The sequence below is a fragment of the Lingula anatina genome, chromosome 6 (assembly GCF_051362555.1).
Source record: "Lingula anatina isolate TDL-2025a chromosome 6, LinAna3.0, whole genome shotgun sequence".
Taxonomy (NCBI): Eukaryota; Metazoa; Brachiopoda; class Lingulata; order Lingulida; family Lingulidae; genus Lingula; species Lingula anatina.
Genome location: NC_141772.1, coordinates 7,603,464 through 7,622,993, shown reverse-complemented (window position 1 = coordinate 7,622,993; position 19,530 = coordinate 7,603,464). Strand labels below are relative to the sequence as shown.

Sequence of the window (19,530 nt, the reverse complement as noted above, 5' to 3'; positions counted from 1 at the left end):
GTGTATGAAATTGAAGTATAGGCTCCTGTGGGAATGCACCCAATCAGCTTGTCTGGCCATATTTAACTGCCCTGCCTCTACCTCCCAGCCCCCCCCCCCCCCCCCCCCCCCCCCAAAAAAAAAAAAAAAAAAAAAAAAAAAAAGCAGCAGAGGAGAATAATATTGGGGTTGGGTATAGTAGTCACTTTCATCTGGGGTGAGGCCATGCTTGATTTGCATTATGTAACATAGATGGGGAAGTGTGCTACTCATTACCTAGGTATAAAATCATCCTTACTGACAAATCCAAAGGGTGTGTCTGGCAAGGAACGAAATCCCATTGATCACATCTAATGCAATACTTTTATAACAAATTTCTAACGGACCCTGTGGCCAGAGTGTAAGATAAGGTCATGCATTCACATCATTAGCACCACTGAGACCGCATCAATAAGGGCCTTTTCAGAACCAGTTGGATCTGCAGACTGACTAGTCCATGGTTCAAATATGGTGCACACTTGACACTGTGTTCCTGCCTCCTATGCATGCTGTCTCTGCAGGGGCAGAGCAATTGGAACTTGGCATGCTTTCTAAGTGGGACGCGCAATATTTGATCTGTGGACTAGTTAGTCAATGGATCAGCTGGTTCTGCACAGGCCCTAAGCAGTGAGAGATTCTGTTTTAACTCTTGCATGTGAGTTTTCTGGAAAATATATTTTTATTGCAGGTGATAAGAAAAAAAAGAGCTGACATCCTTTGTCTGTGTCATTTCCACAAGTATTGATTTTTTGTAATAAATTTGAGATGGTTGGCTGAAAGAAGTGTTATGTAACAGAGAATTAATGAAATTTCTGAAGAACATCAAAGCGAAATCTTTGCCAACGTAGTAGTCACATGCAAAAGAATTACCAAAACACTTCCTAGATTGTGAAAATGCATCAAGATGTTACAGCAAAATAAAAATAATAATAGTAATAATAAATTAAATGAAATATATATCACATCACTGTTGACTTCCATTTTTTCTTCTTTTTTTGTTTGTTTTAGTTGATACTTAATGGCACATCATTTTATAGCTTTTTACTCACAAAAGGATGATTCTTTTGAACATGCTTCAGATATTACATGGAACAAATTTATCAATTGGTACCAATAACTTCATTTTTCAGTTGTTCTACTCAATACATTGTACATGTTTAGGTGAAATGATCCCCCAGAGGCCTATAAATAAGTCTTATATTATTCCTGTTTGTGTAATAAAGAGTTTTTTTTTCCTTTTGTTAATGTGTAGGAGTTATTTCCCTAGAGTGTTGTAACACAGTTGATATGTGGACTTGGGTTGTACATGACTTGATACCTTTAAAAGATATTTAATGGTTATTTCCCTGGAGACAGAGCTAATTAATGTGATATATAGAGATATAGGTTACGTAGACTAGAGTCAATAGCACACAGGTTTGTTTGAAAACAAAAATAGATTACATCATGTGATGATGTAAAGTGCTAATTGTTTCTATCCAAACTGTCTCCACCTAGTAGTAGTCTTTCATCAGAGGAACTAAGTTATACTGTATTCCAGCCTATACTCAATCTGTAGTGGCTAAAATCTGTGTTATAGTATCTGGATCTTTCTGTGGTCTGGTAGACATTTCACGTTCTCATATATTCACCTCACATTCTCTTTTCTACTAAGGAAGACATTAATATATATCAATTATAATAAAAAAGATACTTTGCTATATTTTCAGGAAACAAAAATATCAGCCCTTGAGAAAGAGCTTCGGTTGAAAGAAGATGAACTGGCAAGATTGCGTGACGACCGAGGAAGTAGTGGAAGCGAGGCCTCATTTGGAACTGACAGTTTACGGCGGAGAGAGAAAAAGCTTCGTCAGCAGGTTAATTTCAATAACGTTCACCTGGAACTGATCAGTTAAAATTGCTGTTGTTTTAGTTTTTTTCTTTGGGTACAATATCACTTATTTAATGTAAATGGTCTTTATTAAAGAATTATGGGATGCATTACTCAGAGGGATGTTGGTTTGTTTTGACAGTGATTTCCCTGGGGACCCCAAAACACATTGTTTGATTACAGTAAAAAAAGATTACCAAAAAGGCCCATATTGTCTGGACATTCAACAGGCTCTACATTAGAAGACTACATCATAGAATTTGTTGAAACCTTTCTATACCTGGCAGTTAATATGAGGCTACGTAGGTTTTCATAGATTAGGCAAATGTGGAGAGGAAATAATTTAAACTGTGTCATATCAGTGCTCTAAGGGCAAAAGGTTTCAGGATCATTCCTGATTTCAGAATTTTCAGTCTTCATTTTATTTTTTTTTTTTACTCATATAGTCTAAATGCAATGAGAAATTCATAGCTACATTTTCAGGATTTTCGGGTTTTACAACTTTCACCCATGGTGCCCCAGTCAGCCATATCACATTGAGTTACCATTTCATCTCATTTCACCTCAGACTCTCACATCCCATGTTGGCCACTGCATTTTGTACTACTACGGGTCTAAGATAGTTCTGGGCGTGAACAGACATGATGAACCTACCACAAGTCTAGGATCATTTTCCCCATCAAAGCCAAGCGGTCCCCCTGGTTCTGCGATAAGCCAAACCTATCTGTTATAACTTACACTTGATTGAAGTTCTTATAGATTTTCAGGCAACAATGTGGGCATTACTGTCAATGTTGGAGACTCACACTTTTAAATATGATGGCATGGTGGGCAGTAATTCCATGCTTGGTTACCATTTGATAATTTGTCTGTTGATGTTTAGCATCGCCCTGAGGTTCCAAGGAATGGCAGAGATTCTGCTCTGTTTTTCTGTCATAGGCAAACAACGCCAGACTAGAAATAGAAACAATATTTTAAATATTTATTTATTTATTTATTTATTTATTTATTTATTTATTTATTTATTTTTAATTTTGTAAGTAGCTTGAGAAATGCACTACCACAGCCCCATTCCCAGATGAAGTTGAACTGTAAGCAGACAAGGTATTGACTGTTTAAGCCCCAGTGTCTTTCTCAATTGATAAAATAAATAACTTCTACATTTCTATGGAAATTTTAAAAATATTTGATGAAACTTTTCAATATTAAACCTTACAGTAGCCACATCCCAGTCACCTTATTTGAAAATTGCCCTTATGCCTGTATGAGGAGCAGGTATTTTATGTTCAGGTACAGATAATATGATATGATATTATAATAAAGGCCAAATCTGAGCCAACTTGTTACATTTGCTGATGGAAAGTTAATGAAGCTTATTTAAGGTTATTTGACAAGACAATTGCCCTATTTGTTAATTTGACTCAGGTTAATTGGTGACATATAACAGCATAAGTGATAGGAAATGGATGTATGAGTTTCATACCCTAAACAATTACTGCTTCAAGATTTTCAGATCCTTTTATGTACTGAATGTACTGAAGGGAGAATTTTATGATGAAAATTGATGGAGAAAACATGACACTTGAATGAAATGTTTTCTCGCATTTTTTGCGAGGTTGTTGTCACTTTATGGTAATGTTTTTCTTCCCTTTTCTTCTTTTATTGAAATTTGGTGAATCTGTTGATGAAAGAGTCAATACAGGAAATTTGAAATTTGAGAACTCTCTGTTATTGATAAGTGAAGTTGAAATCCACAGGGACAAAGTCTATTAGTGTTGGACTGATAGCCGTCTAAATCTTTCTTTTGTTGGTGGGGAGCTTGGTCAAGATTCAAACTTTGCAGCATAAATATTCCATTGGCATAATGTTTTATTATTTCCTAAGATATAAATCTGGCACAGGATAATTTTATATTGAATTGAAAATTATAATTCACCTTGTGAAAATTCAGCATTCTCTCAGTTACTATGCATGACTTATAGGTATATTGATCATACACTTTTTGATATTGAACATTTTAGTTTATTAAATCATTAGATATTAGGTGCTCATTTTTGCCTGGTGTGATTTTTCAGGTTGAAGACATGCAGACGGAGCTGACCCTAAAGGAGGCTGAGTTACAGTCTATAAAGACCAAGATGGTTACCTCGGAGCGCCAGCAATCTGACCATCTGCACCACATCTCCGTGTTGAAGGAACAAACTAGTGCCAAAGAACAGCAAGTCAATCTATTACAATCAGATGTAAGTAGAATGGTTCAGAATGTATATGGTTAGGGATTTTTTTCTCTGAAACTGCTAGCTTGATCCATGTTAGTCTAGAAACTTTGTTTAATACATTGTACTTTACCCATACTACAGTAACTACAACCTGATACATAATATAAATGTAACTTAATTGATAATACGATAATAACATATAGCACCAGTCATTGATATGCTAATACTAATCCAGTATTGTGTTTTAACAATGTCACTGTTGCCATTAAAGTCATGTTGCATTTCCTCATGGCAAAATTGGAAGCAGCAACTTTTCTTTTCCTCACACCTCCTAATCGGATTACTTGTTAGATTGCTGGCACTTTGTAAAAGGCTTATTTTCAGGGATATGTTTTTCCAGTCTTCAGGGTGAATTCAGACACTCTCTCTCACTAGGAACCATTTTACTAGATTTTTCTTTTTCAAAGGTTCATATTCAAGCAGGGGTTTGTCTAATACTTGAGAGAAACCTCCTTAGGGCAATTATATTCAAATATGTAGTCTGAGACAATTATATGCACACAAATACAAATGTTTTGGCCATATATTGATTTCATTTTTATTTCTTTTGTTGGAATTAAAAGTAGATGCCATTAAAATGACATACTTGTAAGTGGGGCTGGGTCTTTTTTGGAGAAATGTGCATATAGGATGTCATAAATCTGAATTAATATCCATACTTTTCTGCGAAATTCGCCAGTTTGTAGGAGGTTGCCAAGGTAACTCGATAAAGAATCGTCCAATTTTTAAAAACATGCTCGGGTTCTTATTGGAAATGTGCGTGGCATGCAAGGGTTGGATTGGGAAAATCCAGGCAGAGTGAACCACATTTTTCTTGAGCTGTCTCTAATTAACCATGGGAAATGTCACGCTACCCACTCTGTAATGAGATTATTTCTCCAACAGTGACTGAGCCATTTATTGTAATTTCAGAGAAGCTTGACAGGTAGATTTTGATTCTGAAACTAGAGTTTCAGGAAAGTGCTGAATGATTGACATTTGTGTGTGTGTGCATTTGCAATTGCATGGGTCTGCATGCATGTGTGTGTGTGAGAGAGATAGAAAAAGCAAAATAATATCCAAAACCACTGTGTAAAAGTGCTTTACTCCAAGCACATGTCACCATCAATTAGTGATCACTGTAGAAAACATTAACAAATTGCGTGCCAGCTCATTTAATAAGTAAAATCTTTCAGTTGTGGAGAAAATCTTGTAGAATGACACAGTTGCATGTCTGTCTTAGAGCGCAGTAATCATTACCTAGTACATTCGATACAACCTGTTATCATCTTCTTACAGAAAGCTTCATCAGGTGCTGGAGAATTTTCACTCTGCTATAAACCAACTGTTTAGTGTTGCTCTAGGGAAATACTGTCGTGATAAATTAAAAAATTGAAGTTTTATCCTTGGGATGCATTTTCCTACATGATTATTTAATTAGCTCAGTCTAATTTTCTTTTTTATGTTCCCTTAGTTTGACATTGATTTACAGAGGACAGGTTTTGAAATTTAATGTTCAAAGAAAACTTCTTGTCAGGTATGGTAAAGTGTCACAGAACTGATAGGTTTTTTTGCATGCATCTTTCCCCAGTCTAAGTGAATATCATTGGAAATTTTTTTTTGAAAAAAATTAAAGATTCTCTCTCTCTCTCTCTCTCTCTCTCTCTCTCTCTCTCTCTCTCTCTCTCTCTCTCTCTCTCTCTCTCTCTCTCTCTCTCTCTCTCTCTCTCTCTCTCTCTCTCTCTCTCTCTCTCTCTCTCGCAGAAATAAAAATGGAATGCGGATAAGAGAAAAGACTGTTTGAGTGATATTTGGGGGGCATTTGAAGTGTAGATATCAGGTTATTTATTATTATTATTTATTTTATTTTTACTTATTTTTTATTAATTTGCATGCTTATAAACCTCTGTCAGTCATTTCGGTATCCATTTATAATAATAATAATAATAATTTATTGAGCACATGAAATGAGTGTACATTTATAGGCTCTCTACACTACTAATTATAATATACTTAAGTTTAAATACATGTACATAGTAATAATAAAGTTAAAGTATAATACCAGGTGTTATCTATCTCAATTTGGATAGCTTCCGTTTTCTCATAGCACTGTTTATAAACTTTACAATTGCGGACACACCTCTCTCATTTGGGCGGATAGTGTATCGTCTGCTAGACCCTGCACATTTACCTCTGGTAAGGCAGCAAATAATGTTTCTCTGTCTAGTTTATAAGTAGTACACTCAAGAAAAAAGTGAACTTCATCTTCCACTGCATTACAGTGAGGACACTTTCTGTCCTCAATTTTTGTTTTGGGGTGGGTATATCTGCCTCTTTCAATTTCTAACTCGTGGTCACTGACCCTCATTTTGGCTAGAATTTTTTTATATGTAAAAGGGACTTTTAATTCCAAATATGGCTCAGCTTCATAGGATTTCTTAATTTTGCTGTAGGTGCGGAGTTTGTTGTTGGTATTTCTATGGATTTCTTCCCAAAATTTTTGTTTTATTTTGTTAGTTATTTCTATTTAAAGATCTGGGTAGTTGTGGATTTCGCAATTATGTCTGTTTGTATAAAGGTCCCAACATATTTTAATATTTTACATTGTCTGATACCAGTTACTTCCGTTTTCTATTTTTTCCCTGTTATATGCTTGTTTAACAATTCTGTTATCATTGGGCAAGAAGAACTGGTCTTGATTACACAAATATAGAAGCATTCAACTATAGTATTAATAAAAGGTGCACTGACACATCCCTTTGATGTCAGAGCAGTTAGAATCAGATCCCAGACCAGAAGTAGTTCACCCCCCCCCCCCCCCACACACACACACACACACACACACAAGATACATTATTCATAAGATGTCAAATAAAACATAATAAGTTTAATAGAAAACATCTCAATTACATTGATCTCTGCCTGTGTTTTTTGACCTTCAGTGCCTGAATTCTCTGGTGCAAGTACAGCAAAAGAAGTTGTCAGGTCCGTAATAAAAGAGATCTGTGCATTCAGTAGTTTGATAAAGGCTTTTGATTATTTTTTTTTTCAATAGAAGGCCAAATGTTTGATAATACTGTGTTTGAAGTTCTGTCTGTGAAGTCCCAGGGCCCTGAGATTTGTCTGACTTAAAGCGGATTCAGAAACTGCTCCAACTTAAACAAGAAGTAGTCAGAGACACATCACCAATTGGGGGGAGGGGGGGTCTTATAGACCTTTCCTGATATGAATGCACGATCGTAAAATCATGTGATTTGTAATTGAATCTTAATATACTATTATTTTTTATCTGAAAACCCTGTAGGTATAAGGAGGCCCTACTTGATGCCAAACAAAGACTGAAATCTTCCTCACATCTGCATCATGGGTTGTGCTGTCATATCCAGAAAAGCCTATTTGAACTTGAAATCTTAGGGCATCAGTTATAACTTTATCCATTTTAAGTCACTTCAGCTGTGAATGCCATAAGTCTTATTACGAAGGTGCAGACAGAAAACTAATAACAGATCAATCACGGGGGCTATAATACCCACTGTCTACCAAGTGTGTGTGTTTTTTCATAGATTTTTGATCTGTGCTTAGTTGATTTGGTATTCCCTAATGATTAAGTGATAGTCAGTTAAGGTTTGAGACAGTGTGGATGTCTGGAAGTTAATACAGTTGTCTATGTATCACAGCGTGATGGTATACTTAGCCTGGTTGTAAGACAACATATTGAGTTGATTTTTTTGCATTATAGGGCAGAACATGAACTGTGAGTCATGATGGATAATTTTTATGAATATTTTATTATGTAATCATTTCAAGGGTTTCAGATATTGTGGCCAAATGAAAAAAATCTGCTAATTAAGATTTTGAAGATGACATCTGGAGTAGATGGCTTGTTTTTGTTAGAATTTTGATGGCAAAATAAACTACATTTTAGTCTTCAGTATAATATCCCTTCAACTCATCAAATAGCTCAGTGTTTTAGGAAGTATTGACAGCATTATTATTTACACAAAAGCTTATCTGTAACCACCCTTTGAGGATTAAAGTAATGAATAATACACTTCTTTTAGCAAATTTTGAATTACCAAGAGCACTGCAGCTGTAAAAAAGGCTGTCAATATCTGTCAAAAAGAAAATGAGGAAACTCATAAAAGTAACTTGTAAGAACATGCCAAGTTTTCCACATTCAATTTAACTGCTAAATATAATACTAGAACTGTTACAGTGAAGTTAACGTGAAATATCCTTTCTTACAGGTGAGCTTTTCATGTTGAAAAATGCAGGTACATAGTGTCCTTAACAGTTTCTCACCCTGGGTTAACAGTACTCCATTTGTAGAAGCCCATCTACTGCTTCATGAGCCATTATATCTTGACCTTTAAAGAACAAACACTTACAGAGCACCTTAGATACATTCCCAACTGGAGTGTCTTGAACTGGAAGTAAATAATTGATGGCATTAAATAACTAGCTAACACATGATCCCTAGTTAAATAACTAGATAATATAATGACCCCAAAGTAGCCACCATTTAATCAGACTTTTCTTTCAAATATCAAAGAATTAGAAGATATGATGAATGGTGTGATATAGACTGTATCTGGTCTTAGTTGTTCTTGCTCTGAACGCGACTTCACAGTAATTGAACTCAAAGACCATGTTAACTGTGGGTACTTTATTGCTCAGGTATAACTGTACATCATGTGTATAACAATTAATAGCTAGAAAATGCACATCCAGTACAATATGGACCCTATTAAATTGGATCTAAGTTTTTATTATTATTATTATTATTAAAATTATTAAGCAGTTCAGTCTTTTGGTGAATGATGCCAGTTAATAGACTTTTTAAAGAATTAGTTGATTCTGTTCTGAAAGTGAATAAGCCCTCAGCCGAACAAAAGGTGGAAAACCGATGCTTGTGTTGGCATGGTTATAATTCCCAGTGATGAATGAGAAAAGTGTAATGTTTCAGACAGATTGTGTGAGCTGAATATTAGACCTGTTGGATGGAATTGATTTGCAGATATGCTCCAGATCAATCTGAGAATTGTTTTATTTTTGCTAAATTGATTTTCATTTTGAGATTAACTTATTTTTATGACAGGGGGGTTTGCAACTGATTTTGTGGTGTAATTTTGTTTGTTTGTTTGTTTTTGTCTTATTTTAGAATGCATATTGACATATATAGAACAAAAAATGTTAAAAGATATGTAATGAACTTTAAGTATTTAGGTTTCTTATTATGCAATACATTACTGGGTTATATTATGTACAAATGAATTAACCATAAAAAGCAAGGTCTGTTGAATAGAAATTGAAATGCAACTTTGGGTTCTATTGATCTTGTTACTATTTGACATTTTTTATGCAAATTTTTAACTATAGAATTCAAATTAGGTTTTGACATAAGATCCAGCTTTGATGGTTTCAAATGATATTACATGAAAATTGAGATTTATGGAGTACCTCAAATTGTCAGACAAATCGTTTATATTCAGCAGAAATATCTGTCCTGTAGTGCCACTTTAAGAATTACTGTGGATATTCTTTTCCTTTCTTTTTATGTTTTCAGATCAAAGAACAAGAAATTTAGCTGATTGGAGAGATTGCATAAAATTGATAAATCTCCCCTATGTTTATGTAAATGATATCTTTATCATGAATGAATGTATGAATGAAGACAGATGACATTTACCTAATGAAGACTCTTTATTCACAGAATAATTTTCAGACTTGCTTTTTTGTATGAAAGAAACCAGATACTGTAATTCTTAATGAAGTTCCTCTTTAATTCCGTCAATCATACTTGAGATTGTAGATCAACCCAACTCCACGGGGACTCGTGCTGAATGCATACGTATCAATGGATTAACATGCCTCCTCCTGATGTTGAATAGAATACATAAAAGCTGGTGATTATAAAAGTACGCTAGAAACAAAAGGCGTGTCTTTAAGTTAATCTGATTGTATTCAGCAGGAGTCCCCAGGGAAATACATCAACCTTCACAGAAAGATAGTTTCATTTGGAATAAGCCCTTAGAGAGAAGAGAGGCTTAATTATCACATTGTTAGGGGTTTGTTTTTTTAACTAAGGAAGTTGATAACATTATTATAACTGTTCCTTCATCTTTTCTGTTGTCTTCATTCTTTTATTTCCAGTTTTCCCTCATCCCTAATGTTAAGATATGAATGTCTTTAAGATTTATCTGGGAATCCTCTTGCAGTTTTGTAACTTTTTCAAAGGGTCTGATTTCATCTCTAAATTTCTTTATCCCTATTATTATTATTAATATTATTATTACATGTAGATTGAAGAACTCAGGGGCCGTCTAAAAGAGAAAGAGAAGACGATAGATGATCGTGCCAAGCAGATGCAGACGGTACAGCAGGAACACAGGAAGATGGAGGCTGAAGTAATGGAACTGAGGGATCACATCGATATCAAGGATAGGAAAATTAATGTCTTACAAAGAAAGGTAGATGACAATCACAGTCTATTCTTACTTATTTCTCTGATATGCTATACTATCTGTTGACTGCAGGTGTTCTTCCCATTTACTGAAGTATTGGTATTATATAAGAAAAAAAGGCAGTCACAAAAAATCAGACAAATCTCTTTAACCAATTCCCTTATCCATTTATGTGCACTCAATATTCCCAACAGGTTTTGTTATATTGATTATCAAACATGAAGTGGCAAATTTTATTTCTTATAAAAAAAAGGATGAAAATGTCAAAAGCGGTGATAAAAATAAAAGTATGAAAATATATTTATTTTCCTTTCACAGATTGAAAACTTAGAAGAGACCCTTACTGACAAGGACAATCAACTGACCAGTCTCAAGTCCAAAGTGACCAGTCTTCAGGCTGACCACAGTGCATCGGATAGCACGGTGACCACTCTGGAGGAGACAGTGATGGAGAGAGACAGGCAGATAGAGAGGTATTGATTATTGTAATTATAGTTATGATATTATTAAAATATTTAATTTTTTTTTTTCAATTTCAATAGAAAATGATTGAAATTGGGATATTAATTATTATAATATTAGTTATTATATTGTTTAAATATTCTCCCTTAAATGTGTTTAATTATAAGTGGTCTGGCCTTGATTGTACAAAATAAAGGAGAGAGGGAGAGAGTTGGATGGGAAGAAGATGGACATTTTCCTATTTTTAACTGATAATGTACAGAATCAATAATATTTGAAAAAAATATTTAACTGTATTGACAACAATAATTTTTTTAAATGATTAAGAAAATAATTATTATCAATGCTGTAATAAGTTTCCTGGAATTTTGTGGCATAAAAAGAAACAAAAATGATTGATTCATTTGAACAAAAGAGACAGATACTACAAACTTTTTTCTTTTTTTATTTCTTCTCAGGTTAAAGGAGCAACGAGAGCGTGATCACAAAGAACATCAGGAGGAGTTGGAGCTTTTACAATCCAGCAGTAAAGATCTCAAGTCCAAACATGACAGTTTGCAGAAACAGCTGGCAGATAATCAGGTATATACAGTAGATTTATTGGAGGAGTGGAAAGAAGAGTTTAAGGGTACAGGAGTTACTGGATTGTGTTAGTTGTGCCAAAATTACAGAAATGTGTTAGTGGTGCCCTCAGTGTATCGTTGTGTTTATAGAAGCAGTGAGTAGTGATCCACAGTTGTAGAACTTAATATAATTGTTTCATGATTCGTGTGGTTTGATTCTATAAAAGCTTAATATGACTTACATTGTGATAGGTCTTCTACATTCAAATTTTAGCAAGTGGACATGTACATAATGAGATTTCAAATATTCCTAGTTTCACATTAGTAGTTTTTTTTTTTACTGCAATTGATACATTTGATTTAACTTAACTTTTCATTCTATTCAGACGGAGTTGCTTGAGATACGAGAGGAAGTCTCGGTGCTGAAATCGGAGAAATTCCAGAGAGAATCCAAGATAAAACAACAAGAGGAAGAGCTCTCACAAGCCACAGCACAACTCCCTGAGCTCAGAGAGAAACTAGAGGAGGTAGGCCAGTTATCTTTGTGCTTGAACAACCAGGTTGCTTTATTAGCTACAAGAAGATACAGTGAGAATCTTTTGTTACAACACTGTCATGATAATTCTAGTTAACTAAGCCAGAGAACTGACTTAACATTTTTTTTTTTTTTTCGAAACTAGGACCTGTACTTGTAGACAGTTGCAATGTTCTTTCTACCAACATGAGCACTGGCTTAAATGTAAAACAATAAATGTACAGGTATAGATTTAACAAAGATTGGTCAGCTGCAGAGAAAATATATTATTTTATTTTGTTTTGCCTTTGTCAAAATAGGTGACTGAATAGAACTATGATAAAGGGATGATTTCTGAAGAGTTAAAAAACAGATTTGCATATTAAAGTTACAATTTTGTATGATTGGAAAATTGGACTTTCAGACAAAGAGGCAGCAGAGTACAGAGAGTCAAAAACAAAAAAGATGGTATATCAAAAGCACAGAATTGATATAAACATGGAGGTTGGATATACCCCTAACAAATAAAAGGTGTCTTTAGAGCAATAAAAATGATTGCAGATTGAAGGCAGAATATAATTCTTTTTTGTAACAGTCATACAGTATGACTATGTTGCAGTTGAAAATCAGTGAGTGTCCATTTCCAGAAGATACGTAATTGTAGTGTGGGAGAAAAAATTAAAAGACAGTATTTAAAATGATTGAATCAACATTTCAGATGAAGAATCTGCAGAGTGCAGACAGCAAAAAGATGTCAGAGGAGTCAGAGCAGAAGATATCAGAGTTGGAGAAGAAAGTGGCTGAGTACAAGCAGCAGGCAGAGCAGTTACAGAAAGAATTGGATCGTCTGCTAGATATCATGCAAGCCACAGAGCATGAAAAACATGACAAGGACTCCTCCATTAAAGTCATGCAAGAGTAAGAGCAAGGACATAGTTATTTGTTACAGAGTATCACATTTGAATTATCCGCATGGGATATCATAGATTTTTTTCAGTAAATGTACTGTTTTTTTTTATTATATAGAAACAATGATTTTGACTCAATTTTTTTTTTGTTTTGTTTTGTTTTACAACTTAAAATATTTGTACAAGGTACAGGATACTTCATCTTACCTTATTTAAATAGATATATAAATAATCTGTTATTTTAAAAAGAAAGATTTCTAAACTATATCCAACTTCTACCAAAAGATTTTAGTTTTCAGGTAATATCTCATGTAAGTGGACTTTAAACAGATTGTGAAACAGATTTTAACAGATTATGAAAATAGGATTGTTTTGTATTTATAAATATATTATCAAATGATCTGATTATTTAATAAAAAACCTGTTTTTGTCTACAGTCAAATCAAGGACTACAAACAGAAGATGGGGTCACTAAAACGCAGTAAGGAGTTAGAGAAAAAAAAGCAGGCACATCTTCTGGAGGAGGCACGTAAGCGGGAGGAAGGTGTCTCAACTGATGCCTCACAGTTGAAGGTATTTTTACTTAACAACATTGTTCACATATTTTTTATCGGTACTGTATACTCATCAGTTAATGTGTGCCTACACTGTGTGATGTCTAACACAAAATGATACTAATTTTTAAGCTTCAAGTGTGAAAAATTACCACTGAATTTACCCGATATTTAATTTCTAATCAGTGGTTATTATTGTTAATGTGGTGTTTACTGATACCTATTTGTATATCCTTTTAATTGATTGATATATATATATATATATATATATATATATATATATATATATATATATATATATATATATATATATATATATATATATATATATATATATATGGTAATTACTCATTGAATTTGAAAGAAAATGATCTGTTTTTCCCCCAAAAGTACTTTGTTCTTGATACCTGAAAATCATACTTAGAATTTCAGAAAAGCAAGACTTGGTTCAAGTCACAAAGTTGTCCTTCTTATTTTTTAAACAATTTTTCAACCTAAATATGATAAGGATAAAGTAAACAAGTAACTTTGGTCAGGAATAAACAAGGAAATCTTTGTGTAATTACCATTCACATAATCTCACCTGTAGTAGAGATTTTCTCAGTTTTAAAGTGGTTCAATGTTGGAAAATTGATTTTCCTTGATTATAACTTTTCCCCTTCATTTGATGTGTGTATTCTGCCATTGATGTGCTAGAGTTTGCATTGTTTGTGTGTCAGTTTGATATTTGTAATTCGTGTGTAGAAAGTAACAGTAGTAAATGTTTATGATTTTAATTTATTTGATTATTAAATTTTGATGCATTTTGTCTGTATTAATCTTAAATCACTAAAATTTGGGTAGCCACAGTTCATATATGCACCTGTGTGCAAAATTATTTTTAATACAGCCAGTGTAATCACAATCATACTAAAATTAATGTTTGCACTGAATTAGAGTACTAACAAAGAATAACTTTGTTCATCTCTTTCTAAATTTTATTATGAAATTATTTTTAGTTGCAAAAAAAGATCTACTGACAATTGGGGTCTTTGCTTGAGATTTAATTTGAAAAAAAATGAACATGTCAGAGCTTTTTTGTTGTAACGGTGTTTGTGTGAGTTTTATTTTTCTATGGCTATTATGATTTTGAAATAATAATTAGCTAATTTTTTGTTCTAATCCCTTTTTCAACCAATTGACAGCATTACTTTCTGTTATCCTTGCAGTTAAAGCAAATTGGAAAGCATTTAGCTGTTATAAGCATATTTTGTATGGGCATATGAAAAGAGTTAAGTTGTATTTATAAATAGGTTAATAGTATACATATATAAGTTATACACATATGCACTTAATACAGCATGGATTGTTTAGATTCAAACTTTTTTGTTGTAGTTCATTACAGTTTATGTAGCAAAACTGTTACAATATTATTTAGCATGACACTGTTTTAAATGGTGATGTTTTGGGATCTGGAAGTGGAGAGAAAAATGAGTGCATTAATGAGATTATTCTTTTTTTCTTCTTTTTCTCATTACTTCCATTTTTTTATTTTTCCCTATTGTTTATTTGCTGAAATCCACCTTGATTCTTGTGTCATTTTTTCCTCTTTTGAAATTAAATCTTCTTTTTTGTGTATCCTGTATTTGTGTGACCTTGACCTGAACCTTATTGACCTTTGGCCTTGGTCTGTAACAGTACCGCTTTGGTTTTCCATTTTAAGTTAGACCTTTTTGTTGCTATTTCTTTCTCTGTGTACCTAGAGCACTATCAAACAAAAAGAAGAGCGTATTGAGGAACTGGAAGAAGCTCTACGAGAGAGTGTTAAGATTACTGCTGAAAGAGAAATGGTTCTGGCCCAACAGCAAGCCAACCTGGAGGATGCCGATCGACAGGTGAAGAACGTTTTACCACATTTAGAAATCGGCATATGAAATAATTGACCGGTCATGTTGGAAATTATGAAGCATATTTTGGCCTCCTTCAGTTTTTCAAGGAGACCATTTGTATACCTTTTGAACTTACAGTCTCTTTGCAATCATGTCACTTGATCCTGTTTTATCAAAATATATTTTCGTATCATCTCTCTTTGTTTCATGTTTTCTATGTTATTATAACTATTTATTCAATATGATGAAGATGATAGGAAGGTTGAAAAAATATTCCAGTTGACTTACCTTCCAGAAATGTATCTTGTAGAGTGCATCACAAAATGAGCTAGTAGATTCCATCAGGAAATAAGCTACATTTTTCATAGTATGTATTAACTCTAGATTTAAATTTAATTCAATTTGGTGAGTGACTCGCTTTTGAAATTTTTGTTTCAGATCTCTGAACTGACCACAGAAATAAATGAACTCCAAGAGAAGACAGAGCAGCAGAACAGTGAAATGGCCATGCAGGCCAAGATGGCTGAAAAACGTGAGGAGATGTTGAAGGAGTTACAGGAAGAGCGGAAGAAGCACATGGAGGAAGTTCTAGAAATGAAGTATGGAAGAAATTATTGGAAGTATATAAATTTAAGAAAAAGAAAGACAAGTCGTGTATATGCAAACCTGGATAAAATTTTTTTCCTGAATTTTATGAAATGAAATCCATCTCTCATTAGGAGTTCAGATGAAATCACTCCATTTTGATGAAGTTAAAGCTTCTGCTTTATACACTTGTAATTTGAACCACAATAAAACAATGAAAATTATTGAAACATGCAACATTTTTATAGTTACAAGCACCTGTAAGATAGTGTTAATAACATTTTTAGGCAGGAGGCCATAGTAGCAGCCATCAGTGAGAAGGACTCTCATATTGCCCTTCTAGAGATGTCCGGAGGTGGGAACAAGGGGGGCAGGGACCAGGTGGACATACTGACCAAAGAGAAGGCCAAACTGCAGCACAAGCTCAAAGATTTGGTATGTATATTGGGTCACTTTAGGGCAGAGAAAATTCTGTCGCTGAGGGAGGCTGAAACAAACCTCCATTTTTGCTGAAAAAAATGTTATTGGCAAATGCTTTCCTAAAGAAGGCCAAGATGGATAATTAAATATGTATATTAGTAAATTTGGATGTTTGTGATTGAGGGAGTAAGAGAGTTGGGGAGGGGAGAGGAGAATATTGACACTTTGACTTTGGTTTTATGGCAGTTTAAACTTGCTGTAAATTATTAAAACAAAAGGATCTTTTCAGTATAGCAGAATGATTAGGATTCTCTAACTCTCAGATTAAACTCGAATCGTGCTGTGTGTTGAAAGGTGGAATATTTAATTAATATCATACTAGACAGTACTAACCTTGTTACTTTTTGCTCGGTATGAAGCAACTGGCTACAACAGCCATAAATATCTCTTTTGGGGTATTCTTGTAAGTTCTGGCTGTGTGAAGTAAACAATCCTCATTTTTTTTCAATGCATTAGTACAGTCTGTGATCTTTTTCAAAAGTATTTACCATGCTGATGAAATCCTGTGACAATCATTTCAGACACAGAGTCGTATGAAACTACAAGATGACCACAACGGCGGTGGGGTGACCGCAGCATCAGAGATGATCTCCTCGGCTCACATGGGGATAAAACCCTCCCCACTGTCCACTACTCCAGACCAGGTAATGTGATGACCAATGTCCATTGTGTTGGTTTTATAATGGCTAATTTGCAAGTTCTTTTTATTTACTGTAATTTTAATTTTACTGTTGTGAATTCTTGCAGAATGTATGGTAATGACTCAATCTTTTCAAGGGGAAAAATTGTGAAATTTACAGATACTGTATATTTTTTTAAGTCATAAATTTGTAAAATGCACACAAAACTGAAAAGCAGGCAACCAAACAACTATGTTCTTTATAGAAAAAAAAAAGACCCAAATGCTACACAGAAACTATATTTTTAATGATTCTGAAATTATGTATCTGAAACATTGATATGTTTCCCCATTAAAAGATCATGTCATTACCCTTATTCATGATATCAGGTCCCATTTCACATCCAGGTTCTGGAACCTTTTTTCTAATTAAATTCTTTATTGAAATAAGGCATAACCTGCCAGAAGTACATCAATAATGATGCAAAATATGCATGATTTTTTTTGTAACACTGAAGCCAAGTTTAAAACAACATTTGAATGGGTCCTGTATATTTTATAATGTTTTGGAGCATGCATTTAACCAAATAATTTTCGCAAGTATTGTTGTAAAACAGTTTTGTTTTGCCTCTGTTAAGATTTAAGTAGAACTTGTTGAAAATTTCAAATCATATCTTTCACTGAGTGTTTCCTGTGCATATTTTCCACTAACTGTGAAATTTTATTTGCATTTATATGCTCACAAGCAATGTAGATGTTAGTAGTATTTTTTTGCATTTCCACAAAAAAAAACTTTCTTTATTATTTCCATGTAGAATTTTTAATTTATTGTTACTTCATTTACAGCTCATGTGTGTACTTGTTAGAGTAATTAAGACCAGTTCTGAGCACTGAAATGTTATTGTAATCAACCTGAGTTGATTGCATGATGTCACACTTTGGTACTAGTTTGGCAAGTACATGTAATGCCAGTAATCCATGGCTGCTGAGTTCATCCTGAAATCAAACTAATACTTACTGTCTCCCCATGGTGAATATTCTGTGTCACTTTTTCATGACGACAGTGACAATTAGTTTTCTCGGAAGAGGTGTAGTATAGAATATGTCAGATCTCATGCCATGTGCAGCTGAGCATCCAGTATGTGACTGATTAATTTTTTATTCTTCATTCAACTGTGCATCAGAACTGTTCTATATTACTTGAGTTGCGACTACAACCTTTTTACGCACTTGGAGTGTTAGAAATGATTTCGATCTTTTCAGAGGTTGTCCAGGCCAATAGATCTATTTTCATGGCAGCTTTAGATACCAGTCTATTTAGAAATTTCAAAATATTGACCAGTTTGGCTTTGCTTCTATTCTTTACAGAAATTATTATTCCTTTTTTATTTTAATTTTGCACAAAAACAAGTATACAATGTCTTTAAGAAAAATGGCTTTTAAGTTCACAAATTATTCAGTTCAAGTTATGTTGCGCTTCCTATGCCCCACTGGTTCAGAGTATGTGTCACACTCTAGCAGGAAAAAAGTACTACCCAAAAGACTGAATTTGCTGACCTGGCAAGATAAAGTAGTGATCCTTTATTATTTCTAACACTGCACTTGTGTTATTGTTTTGTCATGGAGCTTGCTCTGTGTTGTGTGTCTAGCTGTAGTCCCTCATATTTTGTTTCTTTTATTCTCATGCCAGGATGAAGATGATGGCATATGGGCATAGCATGCATGGCCCACACAGCTGTCCATTCTCCCTGTGTTACTGCATGGTAAACATGTTACTGTTATCTTATAGAACAGAGCACAGTGCACAGGCGTGTGTGCGTGTATGTGTCTGTCCATTCTCCCTGTGTTACTGCATGGTAAACATGTTACTGTTATCTTATAGAACAGAGCACAGTGCACAGGCGTGTGTGAGAGAGAGAGAGCACATTCAGAAGAGATGTTCTGCAGACTAACTGATCTGCCGACTTAATATTGCCAACCCCACTAAAAAGCTGCATCGCTAAATCCCGAGATGGTCTCCCCACCTCCACACGTACCATTAAGAAGATTAAATCTCGGCCCTGAGCTTAAATTGCAAGACCCCTGCAGCGACATGTATGGAGGCAGGGAGGCCATTTGCTTTAAAGTGAATCTTCTATATTTAGTCTGGATCTGTTAATCCGGGAATCAACTTTTTCTGAATGCCGTCTGTGTGTGTTTTTGTGAGTGTGCGTGAATGAGAGAAAGAGACGAAAGGTGTGTGTGTGTGAAAGAGAGAGAGAGAGAGAGAGAAAGAGGAAAAGTTTCTGTTAACTTTGTGTGTGTGAGAGAGAGAGAGAAAGACCCAAATGTTTTGTGGTATTATAAGCCTAAATACTCACAGCAACA

General features: G+C 34.2%; 1 protein-coding gene across 2 annotated transcripts in view; it reads left to right on the top strand.

Moving 5' to 3' along the window:
* LOC106153497 (ELKS/Rab6-interacting/CAST family member 1-like) overlaps positions 1-19,530 on the top strand; it is a 43,646-nt gene that overhangs the window by 20,633 nt on the left and 3,483 nt on the right. The window contains exons 4-16 of one of the 2 annotated variants that reach the window (XM_087016352.1): positions 1,728-1,874; positions 3,964-4,131; positions 10,449-10,616; positions 10,929-11,083; positions 11,531-11,654; positions 12,022-12,162; positions 12,868-13,067; positions 13,495-13,630; positions 15,354-15,485; positions 15,918-16,078; positions 16,352-16,499; positions 17,066-17,188; positions 18,854-18,926. In XM_087016352.1, coding sequence (XP_086872478.1) covers positions 1,728-1,874; positions 3,964-4,131; positions 10,449-10,616; positions 10,929-11,083; positions 11,531-11,654; positions 12,022-12,162; positions 12,868-13,067; positions 13,495-13,630; positions 15,354-15,485; positions 15,918-16,078; positions 16,352-16,499; positions 17,066-17,188; positions 18,854-18,880 — 1,830 coding nt within the window. In that variant the 3' untranslated portion in view covers positions 18,881-18,926. The remainder of the gene's footprint in view (positions 1-1,727; positions 1,875-3,963; positions 4,132-10,448; positions 10,617-10,928; positions 11,084-11,530; positions 11,655-12,021; positions 12,163-12,867; positions 13,068-13,494; positions 13,631-15,353; positions 15,486-15,917; positions 16,079-16,351; positions 16,500-17,065; positions 17,189-18,853; positions 18,927-19,530) is intronic. The other variant, XM_087016353.1, reaches the window with a different exon arrangement.